A 20,114-nucleotide genomic window follows, 5' to 3' on the forward strand; every position below is an offset into this window, starting at 1 on the left:
CTCAGCGAGTCGTGAGTTCATGGAATGCCCTGCCAGTAGCAGTGGTGGACTCTCCCTCATTATGGGCATTTAAGCGGGCATTGGATAGGCATATGGAGGATAGTGGGGTAGTGTAGGTTAGGTGGGCTTGGATCGGCGCAACATCGAGGGCCAAAGGGCCTGTACTGCGCTGTATTCTTCTATGTTCTATGAAGTTGCTGTAGAGTTTCATGAAGGGTTTCTCACCTTGAAGTTAAGAACTTTATTGTGCCATTGTCCCAAACATATAGCATTGACCATGCACGAAGTGCTTCCTCTTCCAGTGCTCATCGTATTCTCCCACTCCCTGTAGGCTGATGTACTTGCAGGTGCTGGGACATACTGGGAGTCCTTAAGTCCCGCATTAAATTTAAAAGGCTTCTGCTCCTAGCAAAGTGCTGGCATTCCAAAATTGCCTTGTATATTTCATGACATTTACCCTAGACCTGGCACTTGTGGGGAAATTGGCCTGCTTTTGGACAGGGGGCTAGAAGTCCTGGTGGATGGGATAATGTGAAGGGGGGCAATCACCTCAAGACTAGCAGAAGAGACCACAAAACCAGACCCTGCCAGACTGGTCTGAGGTTACTACCCAGGTCAGTGTTGTCTCAACTGTCAGGGGGAACACAGAATAGTGCTGTGCAATGGTCACTGACTAGCTCTGCACAGATAGGTACCCATGGACTGTGTGAGAGGTATTGGTGCTGGGTATCTTCAGATGGTGGTTTAGAGAAGGATGCAGCAAGCTGGAGTCACCAGACAATCGCTCTGGCAGCAAGTCGAGGATTCTCCGTGTCCGGTTTATGTCCAGGCGGGTGGGGGCATGGAAAACTTCATATCAAAAAGGTGTTAAAGCATGCAAGTAGGCAATGGGACGACTTTATCTCAGTGTAGTGAAGCTCCTTGCTGGCCAGCTCACCTCATAATCCCAGTTTTCCCGCAATGATTTAGGAGCCCATGAAAATGAAGAAGTAAACCTCAATATTTAAAAGAACCTTCGGGTGGAAAAGAAAAGCCACCTCATTACTATTCACAAGTTTTTTTGTGTCATAAGAATTCTGGATCTTTTCTTTTGTAGCAAAGTGACTGCTCTACCCATTCATCTTTGCACAGCTCATTAATTTTGCTGGTTTTGAAATACTAATTTTACCACTGCAGACATTGTTCTCTGGACTTAAAGGCCACTACATTTCAATTTATTGTGGCTGATGTTTTCGTGCTGATTTCCCAATGGCAAACAGTTATTGTAATCACTCTTCACCCAATGCTAGTAAATTTTGATTCAGTTTATACTGATTACTGGTAAAAATCCTATTTATAAACTTCTCAGTCAGTGAAGCTTCAGAGCACATTGATTCGTAAAATGATCCTGTACCATGTTCATTTATGACTAACATACATTGGTTTCAAATGCACGGAGAGCAATGGCATAGAACAACTATGTGGTAGTCTTAGCAATAACTTGATTTGTATCTCATTGCATTTTGCTCTTAACCAACAGTGTGTTAATCGGGCCACTGAGCTAATATATAGCTAATTTGTTAAATGGCTCTGAAACAGTCTTGCAAATGATCTGTCAGCACATGAGCATCATCTTCTTTCTGTTAGATTTATTTGTTCTTGAAGGCTACATAGATTTGTTGAGTCCCTCTATCTGTTAAATTGCAAATACAACTGGTGGGTATTTTAAGTTTTCAGGTGTACATATAAAAAGGGTTTTGGTAAACAATGAGAACTTAAAGAATGGGTGCTGATTGTGAGAGTTTAACTAGTAACCATTATAACAAGTTGGTTGCATTTTGTGTTTGCAATGAAACCATTTTGCCCTGTGCAAATTTATTCTCAGTCTGCAAACAATGTTTTATTTTAGCTATTCAATTTGAGCTCATTGCTATTTTGTCTTGTTTGAGCAAGACCAATTATGGCACACCTTTTATAGGTCATCTGGGGGTCAGGTTTGGGTTTCCAGTGTGGTGCACCTCAATTACCAGATAGGGATGTTCGCTTTGCATGACTGTTGGAGATTTGTTACTTGATTTTGCAATAAGTCAAATGTACCAGTCTACTTATCATTAATGGTAAATTAAACTATACTTGTTTCTATATGCTCTTTGATATCTGGAACAGTTTCATTAAATTTGAAAATTTTGCATTTGTTTGCAACTATACTTAAACATATTTTCCTTTTATACAAAGTAAATATTGCTTCTTGTGCATTTATTTTATTGCCATGACAATTTCATACCATCAATTAATTTCTGAGTAATACGTCCATCTGGCATTGTATGAATCAAAATATTCTCTTAGCCTAAGTGAAATTTAGCAACACAGTGTGGTACATGTAAGTCTATTCCTTATTGTGTTTCATAATTTTAAATTTTAAGTTATCCTGATAACTGGAATGTCAAGACTAGAAAATGTTTACAGTCGAGGCATACTGCTAAAAGTCTTGTGCTGTTATAGTCTTATCCAGTACACATTTAAAAACTAAAATATGGTGTTCAGAATTTTAGGTTCTTTTCCCAAGGTTCCACACATGAGATGCAATTCGCACATACCAACTTCTGCAAACAGTTAAAGTTTATTAAAGCCTGTACAAGTTAGGCTTTACAGGCCTGACTTTGATACTCTTCGCAGGTGTGCAAAGTCAAGTCAAAAGAGGCCCCGAACAAAGGAAACATATCCCCTTTTTTACAGGTCAGTTGGTAATGCTCACAGGTACTCAGGCCGCCCCCACCCCCCACCAAATAACCACGTTACCATAGGTACACTAATAGGATGAGATAATGTGAATGTATATGCAGTAATCCTGGGGAATCATTATGCAGACGACTTCTGACCCTGTGATTCCCCAAGACAATGTAGGTGTGATACATCCTAGCTTCAGGGCGGCCCTGCAAATAACTTCTGGCTCCGCTACTTCCCTGGACAATGTAAGTGTGATAGGCTTCAGCATTGGGAATGATCACACAAACAAATTTGATTGGCTAGGAGATGGCTATGAAAGCATTTCACAATAGAAGGGACTGAATGAGAGTTTAATTTGATAATAGCAGGAGAACAGTAGTAAATGGCTGCCCAAATGAAGTGTGAATTACAAGGGATCGTCATCCACATTCCGGCATGCTGTCTGTGAGACAGAATGTCGCCTCTACCCACTCCCAGATTGTCCACCTCTTTGAGAAAGACAGTACAGTTTAACCCTTTAACATTTCATTAATGCCCTGAAAGATAGTGCAATTTAGTCTTTTAACATCACAAAAAGAACTAAAGACTAACCATAAAAATATCATGGTTTTATTGTTCAATCACATGGGAGATTAATTTATTACCTTTTATTAATAGGTAAAACTAAATTATGAATATGATTAGATCTTTGTTAAATAATTGCTTTCATATTATCCATGTATCAGTGTAGACATTTGTAAAAGCATCATTTAATTATTTTTGACATTGTACTTGGAATTTAAAACTGACCTGTATTTCCCAAGTTTGATGTACTCAGAAGTTGTAATGATCTCTAGTTCTAATTTGATCAGATTTCAAGATTCTGGTACAGAACCAACTCTCTTGCTTATCTACTTTTTATTTCCTTTCATAGATTCATAGAATATTACAGCATAGCAGGAAGTCATTCAGTCCATTGTGCTGGCTCTTTGACAGAGCTTTTTAATTAATCCTAAATCAAGCATATTTTCCTTTCGATTATTTTCCCAGCCTTTTTTTGAAATTTCTGATTGAAACTGCTCCCACCACCCTCTTAGGCTGTATTCTCGGTTGCAATTCTTCTTCAAAAAAATTCACACCGCTTGTCTTTTATTTGCCAATTAATGCTTGGCAACTCCTTGTATTTAGGTAGCATCTTTTAACAAACTATTCCATGGTGCCGTATTATTAGTCAGGGGGTCAGTTAGCTCAGTTATCTGGACAGCAAGTATGGGTTCATGTGGTGTAAAATTATGTCCCAATACATGTGTGAATCATAATGTAACACATGTATTGGGCCAAGCAGTGGAATGTGGTGAAACGGTTAAAAATTATGTCCCAATACATGTGTGAATCTAACCGGAATGGAGATGTTGCTTAGTCCCGTGTGAATCTTATTACACACCTCCCCGTGTGAATCTTCTTATCTGTATGTAACCAGAATGGAATGTGTTTTTTAGCCTTGCTCTGCTGTTCACATGAATGTTTATATCTGGAAAAGAGTATATCAGCTGGAAAAGTCTCCAGTTCGGTGAGTCTGCTCCGGGGTTACGTTTAACCGCCGAGCGTGGGTTGTTGGCAACCGCTCTACGAGAACTGACGGCTCCCAGTTCCGGTAACATGTAGAGTGAGTATAAGCCAGACCCGTTGTATGAGACCTGGTTGTGGCGACGCTGCGGGGAATAAAATGCCCATATTCTAGCAGACTCGCCTCTTGGTCATTTGTTCTGTGTCAGACTACTCTCCTACGAACCTGACCTTGAGAATTTTTTAAAACAGTTCAGTTCCTGCACCAGCTGAAGTTAACCCTGAAGGACTTTGCTTCTCAATTTCTCTTCTCGCCTGAGATGTATTGAACCTCTGCTCGAACCACCACTAGTTGACTCTGTCAAGTGAGAGAGCAGCCCTATAATCCCATAGGACTTACCAAACACCATTGAAACGGTTATGAGATAAAGCTTTGTCAAAAAGATGTACGTTAGTGTCTGTGTGGAAGGAGGAAATGAAGTAAAGATACAGAGAGGTTAGGAGACAGATTTCCAGAGCTTAGTCTTAGTAGCTGAAGGAATAAAATTGGGGTTAATTGAAGTCTCAGTTGCAGCGCACACATCTCAGGACTAAGTGGGTTTGGTGTAAATTATGGAGATTGGAAGATATAACATGGAGGGATTTGAAAACAAAGGCGAAGAATCTCTGCCGTCAGTTAGCAATCCTTCTACTGGAATAGAGTTCTCCTTATTCTTATCAAATCCTTCCTGCATAATTTTGAATACCTCTTATCACCTTTTCCTTGAATTTCTCTGACCTCTGAGGAAAACAACCCTTCTTTCTATAGTTTGTCATCTCTACAGCTATTCGCGTAAATCTCTGCACCTGTTCTAAAGCCTGAACATCCTTTTTGTGTGCTCACAATTAACCAAAGATTTTCAACTGAGGGCTAGCCAGTAATTTTTGAAGTTGAGCATAACTATGTACTCTCATATCTCTCTGTTCCCATATTGCCTTTAAGGAAGAGTTATTTTGCTTATATTGTCTTTGTTTTCCTACTGTATTTAACTACTTCATACTTGTCTATACTGAATTTTGATTTGCCATCAACGTATTCTTTAATTTGTTTTGTGCTGCAACATTTAAGTGGCATTTAGACAAACACAAGAATAGGAAGGGAAAAGATGGACACTGAACAAGTCCAAGCAGTTGGGATTAGTTTAGAATGATGCCATGGTTGGCACAGATGAAGGGCCTGTTCCTGTGCTGTACTTTTCTATGTTCTGTTTTAAGGCTGATTCATTTAAATGTCTTTTAAATCATTGTGTCACTGTGCATGTGTGGTAACTTTTCAGAACCAGCTTGTGTGACATGTGTTTGGAAGCTTTAGGGCTGTTGTACAGTCTAGAGGAAGCACTGATCATTTTTCATACCTGTTGTGATCCCAATCAGTTTATGGCAATTTTGAGTTTTTATTCTGCAAGTTTATGCTGTGCTAACCTCCGTCTAAGGCATTAATATATCAAAATGAACTGTGGCCCTGTCACTCCCTACTGGACAATGAGTGCTCACTTTTTTCCAGTTTGGAAGAGCAGTTGTTCACCTCTGCCCACTACTTTCTGTCCCTCAGGTAATTTTCTATCTGCATAGCCACTGTCCCTTTCATCTCATAGGCATAAGCTTTTCCTACCAAGTATTTTTCTGAAATGCAATTGAAAGTCTATGTATACAACATTGACAACATTACACTCATCCAACCACTTAAAGGTTCTTTGGTACATTAAGAAAGCGTAAACTTTGAAATTAGTTCTGAGCCCTCCATTATAAAATTGTTTTGCATTTTCTTTCTCCTTTACCTCTCCTAATAGTCATATTTTATTTTTCAATAGGTTTGAAAACCCTAAGTGGTCTTTCCTGAAGCACAAATTCCTGGACTGTTTCCACAGTATCGTGGATAAGTCCAATTTCGTGATCCCCTAGTGTCTACATCTGTTTACTAATGATGCCCAAAAGTATGCAATGAAAAATGGGGGTACATTCCTGGTATTGCACTTCCAATTCTGTCATTACAGGGAGGAGCATCCAGAAAAGCAACATACGTATTGATTGGATGAGTGTGACAATCAGCGAGCATTAACAGTAAAGATCAAGCCATCTGCTGTTACACATGAATGTTTTTAACCTTAACTGGCTTCACATAATGGATAGTTCTCACCTTGTTAAACTGACCATACGTACTGAATGCTTCCAATATTGATAAATAGCTCTACATAATGAATGCTTTTCCACCTTGTTAACCCATTACCCTTGCCTCCAGCACCCCATTGTTAACTGCAAGTTCTTATCTGATCTGGGCCATGCTCAGCTGAACCTCTTGTTCCACAAAACTCAAAACATAATTGTTTCCCTACCTGTTTATACCCTATACACTTTCTCATTATGAAAAGAATGACTTTGATGGAAGGACCGTTAACCTCTTACCCTTTTCAGATGTCTTGTATGTAGACAATGCATTTGCTATGCTTTAATATGTAGTTGCATCTAAGACTTTTTGCATATTTTTAAATAGACTACATCATGCACTCATCTTTACATTTGAAATGAAGAAGGAAAGCCAGTTCCCTTTCTTGAGCATTCTGGTTGACATATCTGCCTTGTGTTTCTACTACTATCTATTGAGAGCTTTCGCTTAATGAAATTTCTACAGTCCCATGTGCTACAAGGTCATTCTTATCAGCAATCTCCTGATTAAGGCCCGAACCACTTAATCACTGCTTAAGCTTGATGCTCATATCCCGTATTAAAACTGACCTGCATGATAATGATTGCCCTAATCAAATCGATGTACAATACCCAGTCAGCAAACTCGTGAATGGGTTGAAGTTTGGCAATTTTTGGCCTTGAACAACAAGTGTAAGTAACCTGCTTTGTTATGATAAACATAAGTAATATTCTCTACTAACATAATGTAGACATCAGCCAAAAAGACATTTTACTTGCTACATAAATTAGTACTGTGGTATTTGTTTCAGTGCTGCTTTAACATATGGATGTTATTTCTGACAGTGATAGACTTTTTAAGCAACATATCCCTTTGGTTATCGGCATGCTTAACCTGTCTGTGCTTGCAGTATTCAGCATTAGATGTGATTTGGCTATTGGATGACGTTTACTAAATAGCCCTGACTGTGCTATCATAGTCTTCTGTAGTTATATAAACTGTAAAGGAATGGTTAAAGGAGAAATAAGGATGATCAGAGATCAGGAAAGACATACTTATCCTTATCCTTGCTGGACGTAGATGCATTGGTCCATAACATTATTAGGAGGAGTGACCACCATACAGTCCATGGGGCAACAAAGTCTTACCGTCACACTGAGAATGTGCTCTATTGTATTGTGTGGCAGTATCACTGTGCTAAATGGGAGAAACTTTGAACAGATCAGCAAGTCAAGATATGAGTATCCTTAAGGCTGTGGATACTTCTCCAATTTGATGCTCTTGAACTAGAGATTCCGATGATTGACTCAATGAAGATATTGCAATTTTTTGAGGGATGCTTTGAAAACATCCTTGAATTGCTCTGCCATTTTGGTTCGATGTTAAGGGGTTAATATGATCTGCTGACCTGCAAGAAATTGGATGTCCTGGGGGTAGAGTGGTATGCTTCTCTGTCTTGCAGATAGAATGTTTAAAAAAAAATTATGTTGTCATCACCTACTATTCAGAGTAAGTTTACATTATCATCTATTCAGAAGCAATAAAACATTGCAGTTAAAATTCTGACTACACCCTGCAGGTTTTTTAAAAAAAGTTTACACCAGATCTTGCCATTAAGGAATGATTGTTTCTGGAAACATTGTTTCTGGAAATGGTCAAGTCAGTACATTGTCTTGAGTGGCATGTGACAATGAGGGGAGTGGCTCGTGCTTGTCTTGTGGGCATTACTGACTGTGATGTAAAATTTTGTATAAAGAAGAACCTGGTCCCTTTGTTCAGAGAGCCTTGCTTGACAAGCATTGCGAAGAGTGTTAAGTGATCCTCCAGAACCTTGTTATTACGTTTAGGCTATTCACTGAAGTTGGCGCATTGCATTTGCTTCAAGTGTGTAAGAATCTCAAGAAAAAGAGCCTAACATTGATTTTAGGAGTCTTTATCAGACAAATAGCTGATATTGCCTGCGCAGCACAGACAATTGACAGTACATTAATGGTGGAGATATTGGTCTAGAAAAGGATACTAATATTAGAGTGGCTTTTTTGGATTTTGTGGAGGCATTATTGATTATGTTTCTGAAGGGATTTGAGGTGTTTGTTGTCCAATGTATGCATTTACAATTCTTACTGAAGAGTTACTAGTACTGTACTACTGTTGTTGAATGATGAACTTACAGAGCCAAGTTTGAAATCTTTTAGCAAGATTAGATTAGATTCCCTACAGTGTGGAACAGGCCCTTCAGCCCAACAAGTCCACACCGACCCTCCAAAGAGCAACCCACCGAGACCCATTCCCCTACATTTACCCCGACTAATTTACTTAACACAACGGGCAATTTAGCATGGCCAGTTCACCTAACCTGCACATCTTTGGACTGTGGGAGGAAACTAGAGCACCTGGAGGAAACCCACACAGACGGGGAGAATGTGCAAGCTCCACACAGACAGTTGCCCGAGGCGGGAATCGAACTCTGGTCTCTGGCGCTGTGAGGCAGCAGTGCAATTGCTGTGCTGAGACGTCCGAAGGCTGTGCTGCCACACTAGGGGTGATGTTTTTAGTCTCATTGGAACTTTGTCTAACTGGAAAATGGTTCCTAAGTTTTGGTTGACTTCCCATGACTCATTGTGAATATTGGTAGGAATACAGTGTTGGATGGTGGGTGCAGGTTGGTAGAGAACTGTTGTATTCCAGATACTTAGTCAAGTCCCATTCTCTCATATATGGTTCTGTGGATGCATTGATGATTTGCAGCTTAACACCTGAGCATTTGCATCTGCAGATGTCATTTTATATTTTGCTCTCCAATCAAGGTTGAGGTGTTCTTGGTTCTGGGCTAGAGGTGATGCAGGTTGAATTATTTCTCACTCATTCTTTAGAGTAACTCCACACCAATGATAACCTTCATGGATTAGGGTCTTGTGGCAAGGAAGAAGAGAAGGGCTTTGATATGACACTCTCTTGCTTGACCCTAATTTCCACTCATTGAGTATGTAGTGGGGATCGCGGCTAGTATGTTGTCGTAGAGGATGTTGAGGACTTTTAATAAATGGAATTTGGGAGGAGGTGAGCTTGAGGATACTTTTCAATGAAGGATAAGATAGATGCTCTTTTTTTACCACATTAGGTCTTGTTTCCAACTCTAGAAACAAAGGTTGAGGTCAAAAGAACAATTATTCTTCAGTCTTGATCAGTCTTCCAAAGGGAGACAAACAGATTTTTGTTAGCTTCAATGTCAGGTTTGGGAGGGCTGCAAACCACTGTAAAGGCATATTTGGCAAGAGTGGCATTGGATAAACAAAAGGCAATGGGCATTGTCCCCCAGATGAAATACCTCGGCTATGATCTTGTCATAAAAATGCCATATTTCATCAGAAATGCAAGACCTCATGGCAATACCCTAGCTCCAGACATTGGGACATGCTTGACTGTCAGTCAGTAAGTGACTACAAAGATGTCTCTGGTTGGAATACTTGCTTTATATCAGGAACTGACGCCCATTGCTGAAACTGTTCCATCTCTACTAGCATTACCCAAATACATCAGAGGTAGTACAAGTGCTGCTGCAAGAAATTCAATGTTGTTGATAAGGTTATATGAAGTGAGTTCCAAGGAAACCCATGTTGAATATAAATACCAGTGTGGATGACTTGGCCCAAGTGACCTCTTTACAGTAATTCTGTGTGTAATGTTATCACATGGTGACAATGAATTTCCTTTGGTTAATTTGGGATTTATTTTTTCAAAATTAATTACATCAACATTTTTAATGTAAACAATGTATTTATATTGTCTTACATTGAATTTATATTTTATGAAGTATTTTTTGGTTATTAGCTCAAGTTAACAAAATACTTATGTGATCACTGTCTACAAGAACATCATACTGGGGAAAAACACCTTTTTTAACATGCTTTTGATAAATGGTGCAAATATGTGATTTTTGTTTTTCTAATGCTCCTACAATAGGAGAGCTTGTGTGGGTGATGCCCTTCATGGCTATTGCCCATCTCTTCCCGACTCTCCCCTTCCCACCCCCACTCTGTGGAACTCATGCCTTCATAGAGAAATGTGTGCTAATGATTTAGAGTCAGATGTTCAGCACAGAAACAGACCCTTCAGTCCAACCCGTCCATGCCCCAGGGAAACGACTTTGTCTATTTATCCTTTCTATGCCCCTCATAATTTTGTAAACCTCTAGAAGGTCACCCCTCAGCCTCTGATGCTCCAAGGAAAACAGCCCTAGCCTGTTCAGCCCTTCCCTTTAGCTCAAATCCTCCAACCCTGGCAACATCCTTGTAAATAATTTCTGAACCCTTTCAAATTTCACAACATCTTTCCAGTAGGAAGGAGACCAGAATTGCATGCAATATTCCAACAGTGGCCTAACCAAGGTCCTGTGCAGCCGCAACATGACCTCCCTGGGGGTTTATCCACCTTTAACCGTTTCAAGACATCCAGCACTTCCTCCTCTGTAATCTGGACTTTTTGCAAGATGTCACCATCTATTTCCCTACAGTCTATATCTTCCATATCCTTTTCCACAGTAAATACTGATGCAAAATATTTATTTAATTTCTCACCCATTTTCTGTGGCTCCACACAAAGGCCGCCTTGCTGATCTTTGAGGCGCCCTATTCTCTCCCTAGTTACCCTTTTGTCCTTAATATATTTGTAAAACCCCTTTGGATTCTCCTTAATTATATTTGCCAAAGCTATCTCATGTCCCCGTTTTGCCCTCCTGATTTCCCTCTTAAGTATACTCATACTTTCTTTATACTCTTCTAAGGATTCACTCATTCTATCCTGTCTGTACCTGACATATGCTTCCTTCTTTGCAAATTTTCTTTTCTGCAGGACACTGATTAGCCAGATGAATCTTTTACAAAAATCAGAAATGGTTTCACTGTGAGATTCTGAATTCCAGACTCTCTCTAATTGAATTAAAGTTCCACCATCTGGAGGAATTTGAACCAGGATCCCAGAAACTTTGAAATTGTGTCCCCGTGAGTGGACTAAAAGGAAAGTCCTTCATGGTAACTTCAGCTGGTGCAGGAACCGAACCCACGCCGTTGGCATCACACTGCATCACAAATCGCCTATTCAGCTATCTGAACACAATCCCCTGTTCAGATCAGTAGGAATGCATACTGAAGACTGCCAGCGACTTATTAAAAGTCATTGTAATATGAATAGGCAAGCAACAAATTCAAATTCACCTGCGCAGAATGTAAATGCAGTTTTTCAAAGGCATGGTTGTGAAAATTGTGGTTTGAAATTTTCAGAAGAAACTTGATTCATACAATATTTAAACGTGATAAGATTGGGTTTCTTTGTTGCATAATGTGAAAGCAGCACATTAGTCTGTTGTTTGAAGTGATGTGTATGTGCCTGATGGTTGTTGCATTTCTGCAAAGGTTTGCTTCCCTTCATAATCTTGCTGTGTTGGTGGTTTGAGTTTTTTTTAATAGTCATTTGCTTTATGCTTGGGGTAGTTATTGAGGGAGTTGCCACAACATCCCAAGTTAATTACAGATTATTCAGATCATTTGCCACAACCTTGTGTGCCGACGTGCAGTAATAGAGTCAAAAGAGATATACAGCATGGAAACAGACCCTTTGGTCCAACTCATCCATGCTGACCAGATATCCCAACCCAATCTAGTTCCGCCTGCCAGCACCCGGCTCATATCCCTCCAAACCCTTCCTATTCATATACCTATCCAGCTGCCTTTTAAATGTTGTAATTGTACTAACCTCCACCACTTGCTCATTCCATACACGTACCACCCTCCTTGTGGAAAAAGTTGCCCTTTAGGTGTCTTTTATATCTTTCCCCTCCCCCTAAATCTATGCCGTCTAGTTCTGGACTCCTCCACTCCAGTGAAAAAAATTGGTCTATTTATCCTATTCATGCGCCTCATGATTTTATAAACCTCTATAAGATCACCCCTAAGCCTCCAACGGTCCAGGGAAAACAGCCCCAGCCTATTCAACCTCCCCCAATAGCTCAGTAGATCAGAGGATCAGTTCTAATATCCCTCTGATTCCAAGATTTTAGCCTCCAGGATTTTCAGCCTATCTGGAGGTCTGCTCCATATTTCGTCTCTTTGTGTGAAGAACCTATCTGATATCAGATTTTAAGTACCAACTTGATCCTATGTAACCTAGTTCTCCTTTCAGTTAAATTGAAGGTGTTCTGAAAATTTTTTTCTCAATCCCTAAATTTGAATGCCTGTCAAATCTTTTTTTGGGTGACATTATTCTTAATTAGGTGAAAATAATTCTGTAGACTACTTAGAACTTTTTTGTATTGGACAAAGCATTAAATAAGTAATTTTCAAATAGTGTAGACTATCCCTTATTGTCACATGTACTCCAGAATAGAAATACAGGAATACAATGAAAAGTTTTTACAATGGCTGCCTTTAATGGTGTCATCTTAAGTACAAGCACCTAGGTACAAATCTTAGAGTTTAAAAAAAAGTGTTGTTACAGAGTGAAAAAGGATATAGATTAGCATGAAACAGTGAAAAAATCTAGCATGATGATGTGACCATAAGCACTTAAGTTCCAGTGTGTGCCTGCAGGCCCAGAGCACGAGGCCACGTAGCGTCTACATGTTGGCCTCTGTCCTGCACTGCTATGGAATTCGTCCTGTGCTCACTCTGCCTGTGTTTGCTCTGCTTCTCGAATCTACTTTCCACTTAGGACAGAGGAAAGAGAAGTTATGAAGTGGAGGAAAAAGAAGGCAAAGGGACGAGCAAGGAGAGGAGCTCTGATCGAAATGTCCTGCCCTGCCGGGACCTTTTAATTTGAGCATATAACAATGTAATAGTAATAATGGGGACTCCAATCAATAGAAGGATTGGACAAATTAAGTTGATAAAGGTAACCTAGAAGATTGTTAAATAATTTTGGACCACTTTCTTTTTGGAACCAGTAGAAACCTGAGTATAGATGAGAAAAAAGATCTATTCGTTGAAATTTTTCATCCTACAATTGTCAGGACATTTTCAAGAATAACAGTGTAAAGAGGAACAATGTACCGTATGGGAAGAGAGTGCTGTTTCTTTGGTGAGTGGACTCTGGCAGCGGAATTGCCATGGAGAATGCACCAGTTAGATGACAAGTGCAAGTTGACCAGAATCAATCTGCTGGTTTAGAACAAAGGAGTCTTTGCAGTTAACTGGCAGTGATCATCTAGTACTGTACATTCACCATGACAATGATCTACCAGTCAACAGACACACCTTAGTGTATAAAATATTCACCTTTACATTGGTATACTTTCCTGAAGAAGGGCTTATGCCCGAAATGTCGATTCTCCTGTTCCTTGGATGCTGCCTGACCTGCTGCGCTTTTCCAGCAACACGTTTTCAGCATTGGTATACTTTTAGTGAGATTTGAGAAGATTTACAGCTCAGGTTGAGGTTCTGGATGTAAGTTTGCTCGCTGAGCTAGAAGGTTTGTTTTCAGACGTTTCATCAACATACTAGGTAACTTAATCAGTGAGCATTTGGTGAAGCACTGGTGATATGGCCCGCTTTTTATTTACGTGTGTAGGTGTCTTTGGGTTGGTGATATCATTTCCTATGGTGATGTTATTTCCTGTTCTTTTTCTTGGGGGTGATAAATGGGATTCAAGTCAATGTGTTTGTTGATAGAGGTCCGGTTGGAATGCCATGTTTCTAGGAATACTCATGCGTGCCTCTGTTTGGCTTGTCCTAGGATAGATGTGTTGTCTCAATCAAAGTGACGTCCTTCCTCACCTGTATGTAAAGATACTAGTGAGAGTGGCTCATGTCTTTTTGTGGCTAGTTGATGTTCATGTATCCTGGTGACTAGTTTTCTGCCTGTTTGTCCAGTGTAGTGTTTGTTACGGTTCGTGGAAGGTATTTTGTAAATGACATTAGTTTTGCTTGTTGTCTGTATAGGGTCTTTCCAGTCCATTAGCTGCTGTTTTAGTTTGTTGGTGGGTTTGTGCCAAGAAGTCTTGAAGTCTGGCAATCATTTCTGAGATGTCTTTGATGTAGGGGAGTGTGGTTAAGGTTTCTGGACTAGTTTTGTCTGTTTGTTCGTGTTTGTTGCTGAGAAATTGGTGGACTGTGTTCATTGGGTACCCGTTCTTTTTGAATACATGGTATAGATGACTTTTCTCTGTTCTTTGTAGTTCCTCTGCTGCAGTATGTGCAGATATTGGAATGATTGCTTCTGTAGTTCAGTGTTTGGTCCGTATCTTTTGTTTTCCTCTAGATGCTGGTTTGAAGTTCTCCATGGCTGTTTGCTTTACTGCGACATCTAGGAATGGCAGTTTGTTGTTTTCCTCTTCTTTAGTGAATTTTATGCCAGTTGATGGTCTTGAACGTTTCCTCTAATTTGTTTCATTTAGTGATGATAGAGGTGTCATCCACGCAGCAGACCCAAAGTTTGGGTTGAATGGTTGGCAGAGCTGTTTGCTCAAGTTTCTGCATTACTGCCTCTGCTAAGAGCCCTGATATCGGAGATCCTTTAGGTGTTCAGTTGACTTGTCTGTAGGTTCTGTTGTTGAAAGTGAAGCGGGTGGTAAGGCATAGGTCCACTAGCTTGACGGTATTCTCCTTGCAGATGAAGTTGATGGTGATTGGTGTATGTGCCTTTGGTTCTTCTATTACTGTAGTCAGTGTTTCCTTGGTTAGGTTGATGTTGCTGGATGTGAATAGGGCTGTTACATCAAAGCAGACCATTATTTCATCCTCTTCTATCTTGGTGTCTTTGGTCTTCAGGAAAATCACCTATACAGTGTATTCAAAAAGAACGAGTACCCAATGAACAATCTGCCAATTTCTCAGCAACAAACACACAAAACTCACCCAGAAACCCTAGCCACTCTCCCCTACATCAAAGACATCTCGGAAATGATTGTCAGACTACTCAGACCGCTTGGCACAAACCCACCAACAGCTAATGAACTTGAAAGACCCTATACAGACAACAAGCAAAATTAATGTCATTTACAAAATACCTTGCAAGAACCGTAACACAAACTACATTTGACAAACAGGCAGAAAACTAGCCACCAGGATATATGAACATCAATTAGCCACAGAAAGGCATGATCCATTCTCACTAGTATCTTTACATACAGATGAGCAAGAACACCACTTTGACTGGGACAACACATCCATCCTAGGGAGACACGCACGAGAATTCCTAGAAGCATGGCATTCCAACCGGACCCCTCTCTGGAAACAAATTGACTTGAATCCCATTTACTATCCCTGAGAAAAAGGACAGGAAATAACATCACCACAGGAAATGACATCACCAACCCAAGGAAACCTAAACACAATTATAAAAAGTGAGCCATAACATCAGTACTTTACCGGAGGCTCTCTGATGATACCTAGTATGGTGACGAAACGTTCGAAAGCAAACCTTCCACCTCAGTGAGCAAATTTACATCTATAGGTATTCTTGTGACGTTTGTAATGTCTTGTTAAATGCAAAATGAGCACCTTCGACATACGGTCTTTTGGCAGTGCCCAAGTGCAGTACTACCAAACATCAATTAGGAACAGCGCAGTTTTGGATCAAATTTTGTGTAATGGGGAAGGTTAATTAGTAATGTCATGTCAATAAGTCCTTTTACAAAAGAGATCATTAATATATTTGAATTGCACAATAAGTTTCAGAGAGGCTAAGCCTGAGCAGTATATGTCAGTGGTTAATTATGGCTGTTCTTTATATAGATTTAGATTTATAAATGTAGATTGAAAGAGGCCTAGGATGTTGCAAAATAAGTCTGAGGGCAGTTTTAAAACTAAGTGTCATCAACGTTTTTTGACAAGAAAGAAAAAGACATTAAACAGGGATTTAAAGATATATTGTAAAAGTATGTGTGCAAAAAAACTAAAGTAAATGTTAGTCCCTTAGGGACAAAAAAAATTATTATGGGGATGGGGAAAAAGAATATTTTGTTTGACTTCACAGAAAACTCTCATTGCATGCCAAAAGTCAAGGGTAACCAAGAGCTAATGAGAGTGAACAGTTTAAGGTAATTAATATCAAAGAGAACTTATTGAAGCTTCGGAGATTAAAAGTCAGTAAATCCCCAGGATCTGATTATTAATTTTAGAATCCTAGGATGGAGGTCATGGTCATGATTTTCTAAATTCTGATTGTGATGTTTTCAACAGATTGGAAATTAACAAATATAAGATGTATTTTCATAATTAAAAGGGAAGCAAACTGGGAACTGCAGAAATCTTATTTTTAAGTGTATTCAAGGTCAGAAAACAAATTTATGATCTCTGAGAATGAAACGATATGATTGGTAGGAAAGTGAGTTGAGTCAGAAAGTCAACCTTGATCATACTGAATGGTGTAGAAAGTTCAAGGGACCCTGTGGTCCAATTCTGTTTTTTGCACTAGGGATTGCCTCATTAGGATTTGAATGCGTTGCATTCCTTTATCAGCGCTGGTCATTCATTCACCTAGAGGGAAGTCCTTGGCCTGCTGATACTACTTCCTGAACCATTTTTAGTGCTGATTTACGATTGTTTTCTACCCCCAACGGCAGGGCAATGATGCAGGTCCCAAGTCTACTTCAGCTGGAATGGGAGTCAAATGCACACTTTTGGCATTTTTCTGAACCACATGTTGATCATCTAACCACCTTAGCTAACCAATTAACTTATGATCATATATTCACGGTGCAATCTAGTGAACACTACATTTGATCATTATACTTTTCACTTGCAGTGCCAAATTGTAGAATACCTGCAATACGCAAGACATGTGTTTGATCTACATTGCCTGCATATGTTTATTAGAATCTACTCGAATTCCTGGATCTCTTTTAGCTCCATTTTAGCTACAGTATATTGCAACACTAGACACCAAAGGCTACTTTTTTTTATTTTTAGGTGTATCACTATCTTGTCTGCATTAAATTATATCTGCAGTTTTGTCCACTTAAATGTCTTGCCAATCTCATCCTTTAATCTCTTGCCTGCTTAGTTTGATTGCAATGCCAATCCAATTATAGTCTCCTTTGTAAATGTGATGACTTTACTTTAAGTTTTGATATTCACATACATTAAATTTATCTATTTTATCTTAAGACTGGTACTTTTCACGTCACTTGCTAATATAATCTCACACACTCTTACTTTTCACTTTTCTAGTTCTGCTCTGTACAGTCTATATTCTGTTTTGTTTCTTGCGTGCATAAAGAACCTGACTTGAAACTTTTTCTCTGTTTCACTTTGGTCTTTATTGACAGCCATCTGGGAGTTTTAACCCTGGATGCCTTCCTGTATCCCTCATGGAATCTTCTCTTGGAAGCCCTTCCACTGCCATTTTACAGTTTTATTGGTCAGTCTTTGATTCCGTTCCACCTGTATCCAGTTATTTTTTTAAAGTTTATCACTGTTAGATCTCCTCTTTCTGTCCCACCTTGTGTGTTTGTGCACTTGATTTATATGTTTTTCCAGAATAGTTCTAAAATTAGTGATGTTTTGATTCCTGTTCTGCAAAAGCTAACCTGCTGAAACATATTGCACTTTCCCACTTCATTCCCCTGAACTAGGTCCAGCAATTGTGCCTTTAACCCAGAAACCTGTTGATCAAGAAAGTACACGTATCAGGTATTCTTTCTAATTACTTTTTATTATTTTCCAAATCTATATTATTTTCTACTCTGTACTCTGATAATTGAAGTCTTCTATTTATCACTATTTTAAGATTCTTGTATCTTCCTGATGAAAGATTCAGACTTGAAATGTTGACTTCCCTGCTCCTCATGCTGCTTGATCTGTTGTGTTTTTTCCAGCTCAAGTCTAATTCTCCCATAAGTCTAACCAACACTCAAGTACATCATTCTTCTCCAGGGTTGTAACTACATCTTTGATTATATTACCACAGTTTTTTTTAAATTTCTTTATTCAAAACCAGCTATAGCTAGGAATATTAAGTTCCCAGTCCTCCCCTTCTTCGAGATGGGTCTCCTGTTATTGCTGCTGTCTCATCCTGTATAGCAAATTGTGTCTGCACTCACCACGATTAGTTATACTAAATCCATATAGGTCTGCTTCTTAGCTGGACTCATATCTAATGTCTCATTTTTTCATTACACCCTTTTGTTTTTAAAAATTATATTCTCTTTATTCTAATGTTTTTTGCTTCTATTAAATCTCCTGGAGTCGTTTCTCCTTTCTGATCCTCCTTACTGTGCTTTTTCCCTGCCAGATTAGTTTAAACCTTCCCCATGTTGAGTCATAGAGATGTATAGCACGGAAACAGAACTTTTGGTCCAACTCATCCATGCTGACCAGATATCCTAACCTAATCAAGTTCCTTTTGCCAGTCCATGGCAGTTACTTGGTCCATAACCCTCTAAACCCTTCCGATTCATATACCCTCCATCTGCCTTTTAAATGTTATAATTGTAGCAGTTTCCACCACTTCCTATGGCAGCTCATTGCATGCATGTATCACCCTCTGTGTGAAAACGTTGCCCCTTGGGTCCCTTCAAAATTTTTCCCTCCTCACCCTAAACTTTTGCCCTGTAGTTCTGGGCTCCCCCACCCCAGGGAAAAGACTTTGTCGATTTATTCTATCCATACCCCTCATGATTCTATAAACCTCTATAAGGTCAGCCCTCAGCGTCTGACGCTTTAGGGAAAACAGCCCCAGCTTATTCACCTCTCCTTTATTGAGCAATAATCTCACAACCCTGCCAACATCCTTGTAAATCTTTTCTAAACCTTTTCAAGTTTCACAACATCCTTCCAATAGTAGGGAGACCAGACTTGCACGCAATATTCCAAAAGTGGCCTAACCAATGTCCTATACACTGCAACATGACCTCCGAATTCCTTTACTCAATATTCTGACCAATAAAGGAAATTATACCAAATGTCGCCTTCACTATCCTATCTACCTGCAAATAGGAGCTATGAACTTGCACACCGAGGTCTCTTTGTTCAGCAACATTCCCCAGGACCTTACCATTCAGTGTATAAGTCCTGCTCTGATTTGCCTTTCCATAATGCAGCACCTCACATTTATCTAAGTTAAAATCCACCTGCCACATTTCAGCCCACTGGCCCATCTGATCAAGATCCTGTTGTAATCTGAGGAACCTTTGCTGTCCACTGCACCTCCAGTTTTTGTGTCATCTGTAAACTTACTAACTATTCCTCCAATGTTCACATCCAAATCACTTATATAAATGACAAAAAAGCAGTGGACCCAGCACTCTGTGAGGCAGCAGTGCTAACCACTGTGCCACCATGCCGCCCATCTGTAAACTTACTAACTATTCCTCCAATGTTCACATCCAAATCACTTATATAAATGACAAAAAAGCAGTGGACCCAGCACTGATCCTCGTGGCACTCTACTAGCCACTAGCTTCCAGTCTGAAAAGCAACCCTCCATCACCACCCTCTGTCTACTACCTTCGAGCCAGTTCTGTACCCAAATGGCTAGTTCTCCCTGTGCATTCCATGAGATCTAACCTTGCTAACCAGTCTACCATGAGGAATCTGGTTGAATGCCTTACTGAAGTCCATATAGATCATGTCCACCGCTATGCCCCCATCAATTCTTTGTTACTTCAAAAAACTCAAATCAAGTTTGTGAGACATGATTTCCCATGTACAAATCCATGTTGATGATCTCTAATCAGTCCTTGCCTTTC

The 20,114-nt window shown here is 39.6% G+C and overlaps 1 protein-coding gene across 5 annotated transcripts in view; it reads left to right on the top strand.

Annotated features, from left to right (window-relative positions):
• The window catches only part of map3k4 (mitogen-activated protein kinase kinase kinase 4), a 215,982-nt gene that overhangs the window by 44,238 nt on the left and 151,630 nt on the right, over nt 1–20,114 (top strand). The window contains exons 1-2 of one of the 5 annotated variants that reach the window (XM_043696301.1): nt 13,456–13,504; nt 18,000–18,057. The exons of 3 other annotated variants lie outside the window; for them this stretch is intronic. In XM_043696301.1, the coding sequence (XP_043552236.1) occupies nt 13,471–13,504; nt 18,000–18,057 (92 nt within the window). In that variant the 5' untranslated portion in view covers nt 13,456–13,470. Of the gene's footprint in view, nt 1–13,455; nt 13,505–17,999; nt 18,058–20,114 lie in introns of those variants that run through there. One more of the 5 variants, XM_043696299.1, reaches the window with a different exon arrangement.

Source organism: Chiloscyllium plagiosum, chromosome 9 (assembly GCF_004010195.1).
Source record: "Chiloscyllium plagiosum isolate BGI_BamShark_2017 chromosome 9, ASM401019v2, whole genome shotgun sequence".
NCBI lineage: Eukaryota > Metazoa > Chordata > Chondrichthyes > Orectolobiformes > Hemiscylliidae > Chiloscyllium > Chiloscyllium plagiosum.